The sequence below is a fragment of the Lacerta agilis genome, chromosome 8 (assembly GCF_009819535.1).
Source record: "Lacerta agilis isolate rLacAgi1 chromosome 8, rLacAgi1.pri, whole genome shotgun sequence".
Lineage (NCBI taxonomy): Eukaryota > Metazoa > Chordata > Lepidosauria > Squamata > Lacertidae > Lacerta > Lacerta agilis.
The window spans coordinates 76,740,127-76,758,396 of NC_046319.1; the positions used below are offsets into that span (position 1 = coordinate 76,740,127).

Genomic DNA, 18,270 nt, shown 5'->3' on the forward strand with positions numbered 1-18,270 from the left:
TAATAAGAACACTGGCACATAACAACACAGAGGGGAAAACTCTGATCCCAAACCTCTGCTGCCTTATGGGAAATCTTTGGGAAAAGTTACAGGTAGGTAGCCGTGTTGGTCTGCCATAGTAAAAAAAAACAACAAAAAACCTTCCAGTAGCACCTTAGAGACCAACTAAGTTTGTTCTTGGTATGAGCTTTCGTGTGCATGCTGTGTTTCGTGTGTATCTGAAGAAGTGTGCATGCACACGAAAGCTCATACCAAGAACAAACTTAGTTGGTCTCTAAGGTGCTACTGGAAGGAATTTTTTATTTTATTTTATTTTGTTTTGACTTTGGGAGAAGGAAAGGCTTAGGAGCAAACCCAGCACAAATCCGGAGGGGAGTCGCTAAGGCCGTTGGATGGTGGATTTGGATTTGATATCTCGCTTTATCACTACCCGAAGGAGTCTCAAAGCGGCTAATATTCTCCTTTTCCTTCCTCCCCCACAACAAACACTCTGTGAGGTGAGTGGGGCTGAGAGACTTCAAAGAAGTGTGACTAGCCCAAGGTCACCCAGCAGCTGCATGTGAAGGAGCGGGGACGCGAACCCGGTTCACCAGATTACAAGTCTACCGCTCTTAACCACTACACCACACTGGCCTTGCATTCCTCCTTCAGGCAACTCCTGCAGCCAGGCTGGGGCCAAACATCTTGTTCTACTTTGCTTTGGCCACATCAGTGGGGCCGAGAGGGGAGTCTTGTTGTCTGGGAAGCCCAAGACCTCCAGATACTCTGCTCAGGCTTGCATTCCAGGGAGGTCACTTGTATGGTGCTAACGCAGTAGTTAGACTTCACCCTCAGGGGCGTACTCCATTGTGTCTCAAGACAGATGGTTGCTACCTGGAAGGATCTGGTTAACCAGCAATGAAACAGGATACTGGAATAAAAGGAGCCGCTCTGGTTGGACCCAGTGGAGCCCGGACATTCCTATGAGAGGCAGCGTGGTGTAGTGGTTATTGTTGGGCTAGGACCTGGGAGACCAGGGTTCAAATCCCCACTCAGGCATGAAGCTCACTGGGTGACCTTGGGCCAGTCAGTGTCCCTCAGCCTCACCTACCTCACAGGGTTGTTGTATGGATTAATTGAGGAGAAGGGAGAACCATGTGCATCGTCTTGAACTCCAAAATTAATGCATTTTGGGAAGCGTTATGGAGGTAACGTCCCGGAGGGCTCTGTAGAAGGCTAGCGTTATTGTCACCCTTCATCGAGCTCGCAAGCTGCCAGAGAGGAGTTGGAATTTGCTTGCAGGCAAATCAGCCTTGCAAACGAGTCTCCAAAAACTGCAAGCCCAAACACATGCGTGAGCACACACACACAACGTTTACAAGCTTTGCCATCGATACGCAAGAGCGCGCAGCTAGTCAACACTTCCGTGTGTATGTGTGGATTTGCAGATTTGTGTGCTTTGGTCTCGATACAGATTTCGGGAGCATCCTGTTGCCCTTTTAAGTTGGGAGAAGTTATTTTTGGAAGTCTGCAACTAGTACGGGGGGGGGACGACCAACTTGTGGGACCCTCCAGATGCTTCCATCAGCCACAGTCAACATGGCCAGTTGTTAGGGAGAATGATGAGTCCAGCAACATCTGGAGTACCACAGAAGGGCCACCCTCGAACCCCTAGCTGCCAGTGTATGCAGGACACTGAAAATAGAAATTGCTGAGGGTGAAGTTTGGACTTGGGCTACAAGGGTTTGGGGAATGTGGAGAAGGTGGATTGAGTGTACCCTGTTGATTGAGAGGCTATTTCCCTCTGGAACCCTGTTTTTAATGTTTATTCTCTTTTTCCACGCAGGAACATCTTCCCCTCCAACTTGGTGTCAGCTGCATTCCGATCGGTGAGTTGCTTAACTCCTCCCAACCTTCCCCGTCCCCGCAATTCTCCCCCTCCCATTGAACCCGAGGCAGGCAGTGCTGGATTTTGCGCCAGACACTACATTCCACAAAGCAAAGCCCACTTCATTTGGCTACTTGTGATCCCAGAAGGGGCTTTCACAATTGGTTGATTGGCTTTTTTCTAACAAAGCTTGACAATTTGCATTGTGAGCACTTAAGAGGGGCCAGCTGGATGGGGGCCAGTGGCCCATCTAGGCCCGCATCCTTTTCTCACAGTAGCCAACCAGTTGCCTGGAAACAGGATTCAGGCACCAGAGCACTCTTCTGTCTGGTGGTTTCCTGAGACTGGCGTTCAGAAGCTGTGGAAGCAGAGCCTAGCCATGGCTAGTAGTAGCCCTCCATAAATTTGCCAAATACTCTTGTAAAGACATCCAGCTTGGTGGCCCTCACTCACTCCTGTAAGCAGTGAGGACCACCAACCTAGATAGCTTGATTTGTCTAATCCTCTTCTAAAGCCATATAACTTTCAGGAGTTGTGATTCTCCAGAAAAGGGAGTTGGGAGGCTAAGAAAACCGGGGAGCAGGTGCTTCTTTCCAGAGTGGAGGAAGCTAGAACAGGCAACTGCTTCGGTTACAAAACAGCCCATGCTGCTCAGTTGCCAGGATACGCAATCACTTTGGGACACAGTTGTTGGGTGAAGCGTACCTTTGCTTTGGAAACCTGAAATAATTTCCACGGAGAGAAGGGCAATGTTCTGGTCAGATCTCGAAGGAAGCCTTCCCTGCGTTCAGCATAATATGGCATTGCTACAGAGCTATAAAACTCCACAACCAAACCTTCCCCAACCTGCGGACAGACCTAGCCAGTGCGGCTGGTTGATGAAGGCGGCCCAATACTGCTTTCTGTTGCAAGCAGTCGTCCAGGAAATGGGTCAATATTTGGAAGAGGCACCTGGCTGGCTGTGGGGAACAGTATCCTTGACTAGATGGACCTTCTTATCTCATCCTGCTGGACTCTTCTTGCATTCTTACGATTTCCCTGTAAACAGCTTGCCCTGACTGCTGCTGCTGCTGCTGCTACAACTACTACTACTACTACTACTAAATAACAATAGCAATAATTTTATTATTTATACCCCACCCATCTGACTGGGTTGCCCTAGCTGCCCTGGGTGGCTTCCAACAGATATAAAAACATAGTAAAACATCAAGCATTAAAAACTTCCCTGTGCAGGGCTGCCTTCAGAAATCTTCTAAAAGTTGTGTAGTTCTTTATCTCCTTGATGTGCACAGGGAGGGTGCCCCTACCGAGAAGGCCCTCTGCCTGGTTCCCTGTAACCTCATTTCTCGCAGGGAGGGAACCGCCAGAAGGCCCTCAGAGGTGGACCTCAGTGTCTGGGGCTGGGCAGAACGATGGGGGTGGAGACACTCCTTCAGGTATACTGGGCCGAGGCCGTTTGGGGCTTTAAAGGTCAGCACCAACACTTTGAATTGTGTTCGGAAACTTATTGGGAGCCAATGTAGATCCTTTAGGACTTGCATTGAATGGTTCCAGCAGCTGCTCCCGGTCACTAGTCTGGCAGCCGCGTTCCAGATTAGTTGTAGTTTCTGGGTCACCTTCAAAGGTAGCCCCACGTAGAGTGCAAGGCAGTAGTCTTAAGCAGGAGCTAACCAGCGCATGGACCACTCTGGCGTGACAGTCTGCAGGCAGGAGGGCATTGATTTTCAAATTTGGGTTCGCAATGAGTGCCTAACTCCCGAGACTGCAAATGCGTTTTGAGCAGGGAACATGAACGGAGAGAGAGAACGTCAGGCGTGAGTCTGGAAAGACTCCGGTTCAGATCGCCTCCAGCCACAAATCTCACTGGGTGACCTTGGGCTAGTCGCCACCTCCTGGCTTAGTCTTCCTCCCAGTGATGCTTTCAACAACACCAGTAGAGCCCCACAGCTGCATCAGTCTAAAATCCCATCTCTGGTCCAACCCCCTGTTCTCACAGTGGCCAAGGAGATGCCTCTGGGAAGCCTGCAAGCAGGTTATGTATTTCCAGCTGCATTGGAGAATTGGTATGTCTGGCAGGAGGTCTCTGGGGTCTCTCCCAGACTTGTAAATCAAGATGCTTCTGGCTCCTGCTTTGAAGACAGTGACCGAGAAGTTACAAATTTCCCTATCTGCAGCAAGCAGTTGCTTGCTACAGACTCTCTCATGCTACTGTCTTAGCAGTGTGCTAATTAAACATCTTCCTTTCCACCAGAGGCTTAAAAAAAAGAGAGAGGCCTTTTGTGTGTGGTTACAAAACTATACCCTACATTAATGTTCCCCTGATTTTTATTGACTGTTCTTTGTGATGCATTAATCCTCTTTAGGACGCAGGCAGGGTATGGGCAACGAAGCCAGCTTGGCTTAATTTTTAATAGCCTTGTTAAAGGAACAAAGGTGAATTCCCAGGTCGGATTTCAGGGGACAGATCCAGGCAGCACATGGGGAAGGACGGCTTCTGCCTGCATCTCCCACCCATTCAGCTTGGAACTGTTGGCACATCCCTGTAAGGTCTGCTTACCCACGGCTGAATGTCTAGTGGATGAATAATCTGAATTCTTAACAGATAAATCGATCGGTTAATCTTCCCACTTGTCAAAAAAAACCAACAACTCCATACTGGTGTCTTTTTGAGATAATTGACCAGTTGTTCATCTCCTTTATCCAAGTGGCGTTGGTAGGGTTCAATGAGATGCCCCCTTTAAGAAATCATTTTCAAACTTCCTAGTAGAGTAACACCCCAGAACCGATGTCTCCAAAGGGTGCCCTTAATATCTCGGCTCCACTGAGCAATTAATCAACACCCACGGTTGATTGATTTACAGAGCAAAGCTTGCCACCGAACCGCCATCTTGTCATTTGGGTTGGATTGCAGTGGGATATATTGATAATCTGTTCTTCCCCAGCCGCAGGGGAGCGACCAGGGTTTGCACCTTCTGAAAGGGGAGGTGGATGAACTAACAGCCTGCAGTTTTCCTGTCTGTGTTGGAAGCATCCACAGAACGCCATGCCAAGTACGAAGTGAATTTCTTTTCAGCCACAGCTGACGTTGTCTTCCCCTCTTTGTGTTTCTCCCCAGTATGCAACCAGTTATAAACTGGTGATAGAGAAGAAGAACGGGACAGGAGTCGGCGAGAACATCACGTTGGGTGAAAACGTAACAGTTGGTGAAACCATCGTGGAGATGAAGGTAAGAAGAATGGGATGCACTTGGAGCATAGATATTTGGATGTGTTGCCTCGGAAGAGAAACCTGAAGCATGTTGGGCTCATTTTCAAGCACAATCCTTGGCAAACAACAACTCCCAGAATCCTTTGGGGGGGGAACCATGACAGTTTAAAGTGGTATCATAGCACATTAAAAGTATGGCATGAATGGGGCCCCACTTGTTCCTATTTACCCATCGCTCACGAAAGTTAGCGATGAACGCTGGCTTGCTTTCATTTTCACCGTGCCTTTAGCAGGTGACACCCCTGCCTGTCTGAACTGCGCAGGAATTTCCCACACAGGCCGTTTTATGGGTCTCCTGTTTGCTATTGGCCATGGGAGAAGCCACAAAGGCCTGTCCCCTCATTGCCACTGCGTCTCTCTGCTGCCACTGTGCCTCTTCCGGCTTGGTGACCATGTGCTGCCGGGTTCTCCGAGGAGTTTGAAGCTGGGAGAAGTATTTCCTTTCTGAAAAGCACTTGCTGGGCCTTGTTTTCCTGTGGCCCAGGGAGTTGTCGTGGAAGGATACAGAAGAGGCACTCCCTGTGGGTGAGGTGGCAGCTGGTGCTGTTATGCCTCAATCGGTGGTGCCACAGATGGAGAAAAGGGTGCCAGGAGCAGCTGGGGGGGGGGTAACGGTTGCTGCTCACCCCCAGTTTTTGCTGACTTGGTGTCAGAGACTGGACTGAGGAGGAAGAGAAGAGGGAGACAGTATAGATTTAGAACAGTGGTTTGCAGAAGGTCACAGTTCAGAGGCTGCAGAGGGGAGAAGCTGAGAAATATTGGCAGAGGAGCAAGAGGAAGAAGAAGCACCAGGGGAGAGACAGCTGACAGACTCAGTGTCTTTGGAAAGCATTCCTGACCGCCCCCCCCCCGCCGGTCCCGGCGGGCATTGAGAGTAGGAGAACAGAAAGCACAGATTAGCCGACGTAGGAATGACGTGTACTAGGAGAGACAGAGGGGGTGGGACTTTACTCAGAGCAATGCCATTGTCCATGAGGCAACATCTCTACGTCTCTCTCTGTGAATATTGAATAAAATGCTTTGGTAAGAATGTCTTGTTTTCCCATTTCTGGCAGCCGGCCATGAGGGAGGGGGATCGGATTCCTTGAAAACTGACACTTGGTGGTGGTGGTGGTAAAAGGTGGAATAAGCAGATGAGGCAAGGAGGGGCAGGAGCTCCATGCTGCCCTGGTCTTCTTGGAAGTACGGTGATGTGCTGCTGCAAACCTTCCCCCCAACTGCTGCATCCTGGGGACAAAGGGCAAATTATTCGCTTGCTGTCATCTCAAGGATATGGCTTTTGTGTGTAGACGTCTGCCTAGAGGGCAGGGAAACCCTCCAACCGCTTTTCAAATCCCTGGCTGTTTTTGTGATGGAAGCCTTTCCTCCCTCTTGCCGTCCCCTTAGATCCCCACAGGCACAGAGGTGGAAGGGATGAACATCCTGGGCCTGGTGGTCTTCGCCATCGTCTTTGGGATTGCTCTGCGGAAGCTCGGGCCCGAAGGCGAGAACCTGATCCAGTTCTTCAACTCCTTCAATGAAGCCACAATGGTGCTCGTCTCCTGGATCATGTGGTAAGGAGGCTGGCTGGTCCACATCTCCCCAGGAGTCTCATAGGGGAATGGCGCAGGTGGAGATAAAATGTTGACACAGAAGAGTTGGCTGCAAGGCCTCTGGGCTGGGTTTTGTGCATCCTTGTGAATTTCTCTGCCAAACTGACATAGCAAAAGCTGATTACTGATATACGACTGGTGCAATCGCATCTTACGCGGAAGTTTGTTTCTAAGGGTTCCACGTATACATGAAAATCACATATACCGAAAGCCTTGGAGCAGGGGTCCCCAAACTAAGGCCCGGGGGCTGGATGCGGCCCAGTCGCCTTCTAAATCCGGCCCGCGGACAATCCGGGAATCAGTGTGTTTTACATGAGTAGAATGTGTGCTTTTATTTAAGATGCATCTCTGGGTTATTTGTGGGGCATAGGAATTCTTCATAATTTTTTTCAAAATATAGTCCAGCTCCCCACAAGGTCTGAGGGACAATGGACCGGCCCCCTGCTGAAAAAGTTTGCTGACCCCTGCCTTGGAGCCACCCCATAGCTAGCGGGCGGGGGGAAAGAAACCCCAGTATCCCCAGAGTTTGCACGTCAAGCAGGGTTTGCCCTCCAGTGTTAAAGTGTTAAAAAACTCTTTTTACACTTGGAAACCCCAAGCAGACCCGGCACAAAAAGAACTTTCAAGCTCTTTGCTTTGCTTGAATTTAACTTGGAAATTTCGAACAACTTGCCTTCAATTGCATATGGTTGAAATCTCGTGTGTTAAATGCTTGTGAGATGCAATCGTACTGTACAGCCGTATCTTGGAAGTCGAACAGAATCTGTTCCGGAAGTCCATTCAACTTCCAAAACTTTTAAAAACCAAAGTGCCGCTTCCGATTGGCTGCAGGAAGCTCCTGCAGCCAATCAGAAGCTGCCAAAGCCCCGTCAGACGTTCAGCTTCCAAAAATAGTTCGCAAACTGGAACAGTCACTTCCAGGTTTGCGACATTCGGGAGCCAAAACGTTTGGGAACTAAGCAGTTCGAAAGGCAAGGTACAACTGTATTTATGCTATCGCAGACTAAGGAAATTGGAAAGAGACATCAATTATTCTGAATATGCTAGTGGCAGTGGAGGGGTAGGTGTTGAAGCCCTACCTCATGACCCCTAGAACTTCTCCAGCTTCTGAAATCTTACCAGGTGTTGCTCGTGGCCATAAATGCCACTTGGCAAGTGTTGTGGCTGAGTGGAGATTTTCTCTCCCGCCTGCTGTTCTTCGTCAGAGGTCTTGGCGGTGCTTTTTGCTGATCCCCCTCCCCTCTCACTCTCCTTCCAGGTATGCCCCCCTGGGTATCATGTTCCTGGTAGCTGGCAAGATTGTGGAAATGGAGGACGTGGTTGTCCTGTTCACCAGCCTGGGCAAGTACATCTGCTGCTGCCTGGTGGGCCATGCCATCCACGGTCTCATCGTCCTGCCGGTCATCTACTTCATCTTCACCCGCAAGAATCCTTACCGGTTCCTTTGGGGCATCTTCACTGCCCTGGCCACCGCCTTCGGCACTTCCTCCAGGTATTTATGAGCTTCTTGCGGCCCCAGAAAGCCAGGAGAATGGGGTGGGGGTTTAAAAGGACACCTGTTGCATAGCTGGGGGGGGGGAGAGATTTGCTTGGAGTGAATGGTACTCTAATGCCAGGCAGGGAGATCTGCAAATCTATGCTTCATTCCCACCTTAATCGGCATTGCTGCCTTCATGTATTTTAATCTCTGTTGGAAGCCGCCCAGAGTGGCTGGGGAAACCCAGCCAGATGGGCGGGGTACAAATAATAAATTATTATCATTATCACAGATCCCCTCTCCTGTTCCCTCTTTTATTAGCCTTGCCTTTGCAAAAGCTATTCCAGAAGGATGTGGCAATTTTGAGTACTCATCCCACCGCATCTTTGATCCTGCTTGCTCCCATGTTTTCCCTGCCTCTTACACCTACAGTAAGGTTACCAGATGTCCACGTTTCCCAGGGGCAGTCCCTGGATTTACAAATCAGTCCCCTAACAAAATCCATCCCCTTCAGCTGAAGTTGAAAAGTGTCCCCGGATTCATTGAAAAAAAAATCTGGTAACCTTAACCTACAGTACATAGTCCTATTGGTCCAGAGACCTGTGTAAAGCATCCCTGTAACCTCTCTTGACCCTCCAAACTCCATGCCATCTCCTACTTTGGTGTTTAATGTTTTACTGTGTTTTGATATACTGCTGCAAGTGACTGGGGCAACCCAGTCAGATGGGTGGGGTACAAATATTATTACTGCCACCAATCTTTTTGGTTCCTGTTTTACAGTCCGTTTAAATGCCCTTAACATTGCCTATGAGTCCATTCCTCACTTTGCTTCCCTGCCTTTGTGCTTCCCACATTCTACTTCTGCCACACATGCCCTTCATATCCCTAGTGCAGGCATTCCCAAACTTGGCCCTCCAGTTGTTTTGGGACTACAACTCCCATCATTCCTAGCTAAGAGGACCAGTGGTCAGGGATGATGGGAATTGTAGTTCCAAAACAGCTGGAGGGCCGAGTTTGGAGATGCCTGCCCTAATCCCTCTGTACGATTGTTCTCCAAGCCAAATCTGACCTTTCACTTCCTCCCTGAAGCTGCACTGCGTACTGACGTTCTGTTTCTGATGGTCTCCCTTGGCCGTGTGTGAACACTCCATGGGGCTCACAACAGCAGCAGCAGCCAATGAGCGGAGGGGAGTGTGCGCGAGAAAGTGAATGAATGAAAGAGAACATTGTACTTTTCTTCCACAGACCAGCATTTACTTTAGAAAAAGGGATTTAAAGTATTTGGCAGATGATTTTGTCACATACCGCCCCCCACCCATGTAGTGGGTAGTGACGCCCGCCCTGTGGAACGCCCTCCCGTCTGATGTCAGTGAAATACACAACTATCTGACTTTTTAGAAGACACCTGAAGGCAGCTCTGTTTAGGGAAGTTTTTACTGTTTGATGTTTTATCGCCTCTTATTATTATTATTATTATTATTACAGTCATACCTCATGTTGTGAACGCTGTGGGTTACGTTTTTTCAGGTTGCACTCGCGCCGAACCCGGAAGTACCGGAACGGGTTACTTTGGGGTTTCGCCGCTCACACATGTGCAGAAGCGGCACTGTGGGTTGCAAATGTGCCTCCCGCACGAATCATGTTCGCAACCCGAGCATCCACTGTATTATTATTACTATTAATTCTGTAGGGAGCCACCCAGAGTGGCTGAGGAAACCCAGCCAGATGGGCGGGAAACAAACAAACAAACAAACAAACAAACATGTTTACTTACTAAATTACCTACTTACTTTTCCGTTCCCTTGCAAAATGGATCCTCGAGGGGCTACCAGCCCCCCAAAAATGACAATTACTAAAACAATGTCAGGAAACTGTTTCAGCAATTAAAAAGAAAAAAAAAGCAAAGGCATATAAAGTCTATGTGAACCCTCCCCGGAAAGCTCATGGGCACAGAATTAATGTGGGTGGGCGAGGAGGCAGCCAGGCAGCTTGGGTGCCACCACTGAGAAGGTTCACTTTTGCATGTAGACGGAGGCAGCCCTTAAGGGGTCCTGCACCGTGATTTATTCCATGTTGGAACCGGTGGGAGTTGTGCTGCGCCTGTGGGCTCTTTCGGGAGTACTCTCTGCCCACGTTCTCAACCCGCCTCTTCCTCCTCGCAGCTCTGCCACCCTGCCCCTGATGATGAAGTGTGTCGAGGAGAAGAACGGCGTCTCGAAGCACATCAGCCGCTTCATCCTGCCCATCGGGGCCACGGTCAACATGGACGGGGCTGCCCTCTTCCAGTGCGTGGCTGCCGTCTTCATCGCCCAGCTCAACAACATGCCTCTCAACTTCATCCAAGTCATCACCATCCTGTGAGTATTCCAACCGGTCTCCCTTCGGACTCAGAAAGGGTGGTTCTTAGAAGCCCACCCATCTTGCACAAGCTGTGCCCTCCCCTTTCCCCAAACAGACAAAGCCCACCACCCATAGACTGTGGCTCACCTTGCCCAAGCTGCTGGCAGGCTCCCTTCGCTGTGTGTGCTTTGCGTTCTTCCAAGACTTTTCTGCAAAACCAGCCCACCTGATCTGCACCAGATGGGCCTTCCATTCCTTTGGGCATTGGGTGGGGAAGAGAGACTAGACAAGCCACAAGCAAACAGCAAGCACATTTCCAAGCATGACAAGGAGTGGATGGAAGCAGCAGCAGCAGCAGCAGCAGCAGCAATAAGTCCTTGAGCGTGAGCATCAGGGCAAATATCCCTCTACATATTCAGCACGGTTTAATATTGTGGACTTTTGAAAGGTGGAGGGCGGGTGGTAGTCCCTGCCACATCCTGGGAATTAAGGGGAAGCAAGAGGGCAGGTTGAAGAAAACAAAGAGGAGATTCCCTTTCCAAAATCGTGGTTCCTGCACAAATTTCTTGCAGTGATTTCCTGTCCTGGAACTGCAGGAAGTGAGCTTTGGGAGCGAGGAAAGGGGGGTTGTCCAGCCCGTTCAGATAACCAGCTCCCAAAATTTCAACTTCCTGCTGGTGAAGCAGATGGTGACAATCCACAGAGGATCTAAGGCCCCTCTGCCCTTTCCTTCCCGGTAGAACGAGAGTGTGAGTCTGCCAGAGGGCACATGCTCTTGATGCTATAGTGCAGGGGTCGGCAACCTAAGGCCCATGGGCCACAAGTGGCCCACAGGGGTCGTTTAACTGGCCCACAAGCCGCGCCTGAACCAAGCCGCCTGCTCGGCGAGTCCCCACGTGCTGCGCTAAACCGGCACAGCGTGGTGCGGGGACTCGCTTCCGCGGCGCCGGAAATCGCGTCGACGGAAATGCCAGAAACCGTGGGCGCACACGTGATCCAGCCCACGGAGGGATCTCTGCTGGAGTGAACCGGCCCAGGCGAGCTAAACCTTGCTGACCCCTGCTTTAGTGGGATATAAACTCTGCTGTGGTAAAAGGGATCGTGAGGCCGCTGCAGAAACAAAGGGGGGATTTATGCTGGAAGGTTGCCTTGGGCCACATAGAATGGATGGACCCATGGGTTGGGGGAGATGAAACCTTTAAAAAGATTGTGGCAGGAACAACCAGAGTTTGGTGTGCACCGAAGTGGCCGGCTGGGCAGACCAGTGTAGCTGAGCATTTGACAAGCACTTGACTTGACAAGCTGCCTCTGTAAAGCTCCCTGGGTTGATCTTAAGGACTAGGAACCGGGACGAAAGCTGAGGCCATTCTGCATAGTGGGTGATCCTGTTCAGGACTTGATGTAGCAAACACAGAAACTCTTTCTAGTCTCTAGGGCAGGGGTAGGCAACCTAAGGCCCAATCGCCTTCTCAATCCAGCCCATGGACAGTCTGGGAATCAGCGTGTTTTTACATGAGTAGAATGTGTGCTTTTATTTAAAATGCATCTCTGGGTTATTTGTGGGGCATAGGAATTCGTTCATCCCCCCCCCCCCCCAAATATAGTCTGGCCCACCACATGGTCTGAGGGACGGTGGACCGGCCCACGGCTGGAAAAGGTTGCTGGCCCCTGCTCTAGGGTTTTATTTGCCATGCCGAACACAGACACCTACCGCTGCCCCAAGCACTTCTAATCTTTAAGCCTTCTGCTCTGTTTCTTTCTTACAAATTCCTACCATGTCAATACCCAACTGGACTAAATTGTCGAGCACCAGCACAAATGCTCCTCTACATCAATACGGTTTAATAATGCAGAATTTTGAGAGGTGAATAGCTGGTGGTTTGTGGAGCTGTACATCTCTAGCTCCACCCCCAAATATCTCTCACACACTCTATGCACTGCTTGATAATAATAATAATTAATAATAATAAAATAAAAATAATAAAACCACTCTCAACTCAGTTTACAAAAGATTAAACAGCAAAACCTAGAAAAAATGTACAACCCTACTTTAAAACTTAGAAATATATCTCCATATTCATTCAGGTAGCATCTGGAGGAAGGGCCCAGCAGCTAGCGTAGAGTCCTGATCCATTGCCACTTTCGTCAGTGACGAAGTTGTCCGTGACAAAGTTCTAGTCCTCATGACTAGAAGAGATGCACTCAGCAAGGCTGCTTGAGCTTGGATTTGCCACTCAAGCCCTTCTCCTGCTGTGCTTCCCACCATCTCCCTCCCCCCCCCATCAAAATGCCAACTCTTCTTTAAAAACTCCTCTATCTAGGTTGGAATAAAACAGGGGGTCAGCAGTTAGATTGACCAAGGAATGGCTAGAGACTTTTCTTGGCACAAGATTTTGCTTTTTTTAACAGAAGTGTCGAGGGCAGAAAACGTTTGCAGATTGTTTTTTGGGGTCCATTTTTTTTAAAAAAGCAACTGCAAGTAAAATATTGTTTTCTCCAGTTCAGGAGATGGACCTGTCCCTCCTGGCCTCGAGGTGCTTAATCATCAACTGTTTCTGAGGCCCCTTGTTGCGGCACAGCGCAGTAACAAAACTGCAGGCTTAGGCAGAACTTGTGACCAGAAGGGGTCCGGGGGGAGGCTCTTCTCAAGCGACCTCTGCTCTGCTGGAGGCAGGATCTCAGCTGGGGCTGTTTTTGCTCCTGGCTGGTCATCCGTCCATGTTTGTTCCTCTGTCTTGGGTTAAAAGTGCAGGCCCCCTGCCCCCCCCCCCAGATCCAGGTCTGCATTCTGCAAACCAAGTTCCAGTCCAGTTTGTGCGTCTCGGTCAACAGCATCACGTGCCGCGGATGTGGCAAGCTGCTTTTGGACCCTGAGGGGATTCTCAAGAACACTTCTGTCACTGAGTGCCAGCCACGAGGAACACAAGCAATTCCTTGGGGATGCCATGTGTTGTTGTTGTTGTTTTTTAGGGGGTGCTGAGGAAGCAGAGGGAGAGCTGTGCCCCCCCCCATCACCCTCCGTTGCATTGCAAAGGATCCCACGGCAAATGAACCTCTCAGTATCTCTCCCCTTTGTCACGCCGCATGGGAGACGACTTAAGAAGACTGCTGTCTGAAAGGGGTGGGGTGGGGGAACACACAAAACCTAACAGATTAAAAAAAAAAATAGTGTGTTGTTTACCCTAAAGTAGTTCTTTGGAGTCTAGACCAGTGTTTCCCCAAAACTGTCCCAAGTTTGGGAAACACTGGCCTCGATGGTTTGATTTTCTTTTTCATTCATTCTTTATACATCGCCATAAATGCAAGGCGGGGGGGGGGGGCAAGACTTTAAATTTGTCATTTGATGCGGGGAGATAACTGCAGTGGAATTCCCTCCCTTAAGAGGCCAGACTAGCCCCATCATCAATGGTCTTAAGGCAGGCAGTGAAAACTGAAATTTCATCTGTGTTGCAGACGACTTTAGGGGTCTTTGTTAGGATGGAAAAGTGATCTCAGAAACAGATGACAAATTGGTGATGAGGAGGCCTCTGGGTCTCCTTTATTCTGCTCTGTGGACTTAGGTTTGGCTATTGCAGAGCAGCCTTCACCAACCTGGTGCCCTCCAGATGTTTGGGACTACAGCTCCCATCAGCCCCAGCCAGCAAGGCCATGCTCCCATCCACCTCTGCGTCATACAGCTGTGCTGGAGGGGGCTAATGGCAGTCGTAGTCCAGAACATCTGGAGAGCCCTGAATTGGTGAAGGTGGCTGTTGAGCATGGGGTGAGAGCGCACCACTGCTACCCAGCTGGCTTGGGTAGGAAGACCTGTAAGAGGCGCCACAGAGGAGATCACCTTGATGCAGCATCAGGGAGGAGCTGAACTCAGCCTTGGCCAGGCTTGTGGCTTTATGGGGAGACAGTGACACTGGTGTTCTCATGCTTAGGGTGAAAAGACAGACTCTTTAATCCAGGGTGTGGTGCCTGATTCATTCTTGACCCTGCCTAGTGGTGTGTGTTTGTATTCCCCAATTGCCAGTTAATCTGGTTAATACCTGAAGGAGCGTCTCCATCCCCATTGTCAAGCCCTGACACTGAGGTCCAGCTCCAAGAGCCTTCTGGTGGTTCCCTCACTGCGAGAAGTAAGGTTACAGGGAACCAGGCCGAGGGCCTTCTCGGTGGTGACACCCACCCTGTGGAACACCCTCCTTTCAGATGTCAAGGAAATAAGCTGCCTTTTAGAAGACACCTGAAATAAAATATCTGACTTTTAGAAGACACCTGAAGGCAGCCCTGTTTAGGGAAGTTTTTAATGTTTGATGCTTTATTCTGTTTTTAGTGTTCCGTTGGGAGCTGCCCAGATGGGCGGGATATAAATTATTATTATTTTATATTATTATTAGGCATGATTCTCCAGAATGCCAAGAAACGATAAATTGTGAGTGTTAGGGTGGCAGAGAGAGGAACTAGGGTGCACAAACAGGTCATAGTTTGAATAAGGAACCTAGAAGGAGGGAGATGAGGAAATCTTTGGCCAAGGGTTCAAAAACCCAGGTACCCAGCTGCTACTGGTCACTAAAATTGGGAGTAATGATTGAGTTTCCAGAAGGTGGCTGATCTCTCCCTACCCATCACTGACTGGATTTATGCTGGTCTGTCTAGGATCTGGTTGCTGCCCTGTCCTGTTCTCAACCAGTAGCCACTTCATGGAGGAAGGCCTTCCCAATTAGACCTCTCTTGGCTAAGCTCTGCGTGGAAGGAAGGAGAGTGATCTTGGGGCTCTGCTCTCCTTCCAAACTGGCTGCCACAAAATCTGGCTGGCACCTTTGGCTTTGCAAAATCGAAAGTTACACTCCCCTTTCCCTGCTGCTTTGGGTTCCCCCTGCACTCTCCAGATAAAGACCAAATCCTGCACTTGAGCATCAAGAAGGACATGCCTCTTAACCCGCCCACTTCCACCCCACAGAATTACTGCGACGGCGTCCAGTGTCGGAGCTGCTGGGATTCCTGCGGGCGGCGTCCTCACCCTCGCCATCATCTTGGAAGCTGTTGGGCTGCCTACCAACGACATCTCCCTCATTCTGGCAGTGGACTGGCTTGTGTAAGTACCGCAGGGGTAAAGTTTGAGGGGAGAGGCTAGCGATCCGCAGCGACCAGCGATTTCCCTGACCGATGTTCATAGCGTCGCAGGGTTGGCAGGCTGGCTAGTCCCAACTTCCCCGTCAAAAGGCAGGATAGTTTTCCCTCCCGCCTTGCTAGTTCCCCTTCAGATTCTCTTCCTCCTCTGTTGGCCCCATTCCGCAAGCAGAGAGGAGGGACTTTTGCAGAAAGTGGCTCAAGGAAGAGGCCCCAGGTTCACATAGGAAAGTAGGAGCCATTGCAGAGAGTCGCTGCCTTGAAAGGGGGTGGTAGGTAACCAGTTGAATCTTCTGCAAATAATCCCCCAAGGACAATTTTTTGGGGTGGGGCATTTGACTGGACAAAGCTGCCATGGACCAAGGCCACATTTGCACCATGCACTGTTAAAAGATACCATATAATTACCATTCTGCATTTATAAGAATTCAATCTTTTAGCGTGGCAACACCTAAACTTGAACTCGCTGCCTGTTGACACCAGGCGTGCTCCCACCCTGTTCTCTTTTTGTCACCTTCTGAATTTTGTTTTATTGATCAGAGAAGGCTACCCAGATGCATAGAATGTTGGTGTGTGTTTTGATCTGTTTTTAGTTTCTTGCTGATTTTAATTTTTAAATAGTTTTTTTTAGCTGATTTTGCCATTAATTTTACTGTTTCCTTCTTCTTGTAAACCACTTTGAAGTTTAATTTTTTTTTTTACAAACAAGCTGTGTATAGGTTTCATGAAATAATAAAAATCAATACATTTAAAGAGTTATGATTCCGCTTTAAACAACGGCTTTGCCTAGAAAATCCTGGCAGCCGTAGTTTATTCAGGGTGCAGAGAGTTGTTAGGAGACACCCCTATTCCCCTTCACAGCTACAATTCCCAGAGTTGCCTGTAAAGAAGGATTGATCATTAAACTACTCTGGGAATTGTAGTTCTGGGAGGGGAACTGAGTCTCCTGACAACGCTCTACACTCTGTACCAGGGGTTGGCAAGGTTTACCTCGCCTGGGCTGGTTCACTCCAGCGGAGATCCGTCCGTGGGTCGGATCATGTGTGCACCCGCCCACAATTTTCTGCGTCTGGGCATGTGCAAATGTGATTTCCAGTGCCACAGAAGCGAGTCCCCGCGCTGTGCCGGTTTAGCGCAGCACGCTGGGACTTGCCGAGCGGGCGGCTTGGTTCAGGGGTGGCTCGTGGACCGGTTAAACAACCCCCGTGGGCCGCTTGTGGTCCATGAGCCTTAGGTTGCCGACCCCTGCTCTGTACAGACCAAAGCTCCCAGAATTCTTCAGGGGAAGCCATGCCTGTTTAAAGTGGTATCAGTGTGCTTTCAATGGCTGGTGCAGATGTGCTCTGTCCAGCCCTATAGTCGGAGTGGAAGTAGCAGCTCTCCAAAGATTCAAGTAGGGGTCTTCTCCAGCTTCGCTGCCTGATGAGGTCCTTTCAAGCACAGATGCAGTGTTGAATGTGGAACTTTCTGACTCTGAGCCATTTTTCTTGCATGTTTTTTTTTTTAACCCAGTCATGCTGAGGAGGAATCAAAGAGGCCTCTCCTTCAGTATGTCCGCGGGATGCCCGATTCTTTTTTCTGAGCGGTGTGTTTTGTTCGTGGCGGCCAGGGGGTGTATTTGTCCAACTGACTTGTCCAGTATGGCTGGCTGGGCCAGGTCTGCTGAGGTTCCCTGGGGGGCATCGGAGGAAAGGTTAAAAGCAGCTGAGAATTTAGTTTTTCCTCCTGTCGCTTGTGGGAATTTGCACACGGCGCAAGAATACAGGAAGGGCCCGGCTGGATCTGGCCCAAAGGTCTTGCCTGGTTCAGCAGCCACATGCCTCTGCGTGTTCTTAAGCGGGGCACAAAGGTCTCAGCCTTTCCTTGCTGTTTGTCTGGTTCTCAGAGATAGACTGCTCCTGAACATGGAGGCTCTGTGTCCAGTGAACGTTGCTAACAACCCTTATTGTTTAACCCCGAGCACCTCAGGCAGGCTCAGTCATTGCCTCTTCCTTTTGCACCAGGGATCGCACCTGCACTGTCCTCAACGTGGAAGGCGACGCTTTTGGCGCTGGGCTCCTGCAGGTGTACACCGAAAGGACGGAAGGCAAGGCAGAGGCGGAGGAGCTGATGGAGATCAAGACGGACGCCGGCAAGGGGTTGGGGGCGGAAGAAGGCTCCCCACTGATCAAGAGGGACGGGCCTGCCCCCTTGGAGGGCATCAGCTCCTGCGAAAAAGAATCCGTGATGTAAAGCAACCTACAAAGAGGCTAGACTTCATTTTTTTTTTTTTTAAGTTAGGGTTCCATTTTCAAGGACAGCTCCTGAATCTGCTCCCCCTTTGAAAGACTTCTGTTTCCCATGAGAAGCAGGGGCACGCGGTTTGGTGATGGGGAACTCCTTCGATTTTCACCGAGCACACTCCTTTCCACCTTTTTTAAATGACTGATTTTTTTCACACAGTGCTTTTAAAATTTCAAACAGGACTTTCCCACCCCCCTGCAAAATGTCAACTGCTGGGGGCTTGATGCTGCCTGGAAATAGCTCTGCTTGGCTGCAAACCTCTCCCTCTTAAGGAGATGAGGGTTGGGGTGCCGTTGCTCAGGACAAAGGGCACTCTGGATATACTCAGAGGC

The 18,270-nt window shown here is 49.8% G+C and overlaps 1 protein-coding gene across 1 annotated transcript in view; it reads left to right on the top strand.

The window, feature by feature from the left end:
- Positions 1-17,920, top strand: part of SLC1A5 (solute carrier family 1 member 5) — a 33,046-nt gene extending 15,126 nt beyond the window's left edge. Inside the window, exons 2-8 of the mRNA XM_033158774.1 lie at positions 1,826-1,868; positions 4,983-5,093; positions 6,521-6,687; positions 7,985-8,218; positions 10,366-10,560; positions 15,486-15,620; positions 17,659-17,920. Coding sequence (XP_033014665.1) covers positions 1,826-1,868; positions 4,983-5,093; positions 6,521-6,687; positions 7,985-8,218; positions 10,366-10,560; positions 15,486-15,620; positions 17,659-17,887 — 1,114 coding nt within the window. The 3' untranslated portion in view covers positions 17,888-17,920. The remainder of the gene's footprint in view (positions 1-1,825; positions 1,869-4,982; positions 5,094-6,520; positions 6,688-7,984; positions 8,219-10,365; positions 10,561-15,485; positions 15,621-17,658) is intronic.
- Positions 17,921-18,270: the final 350 nt, after the last annotated feature.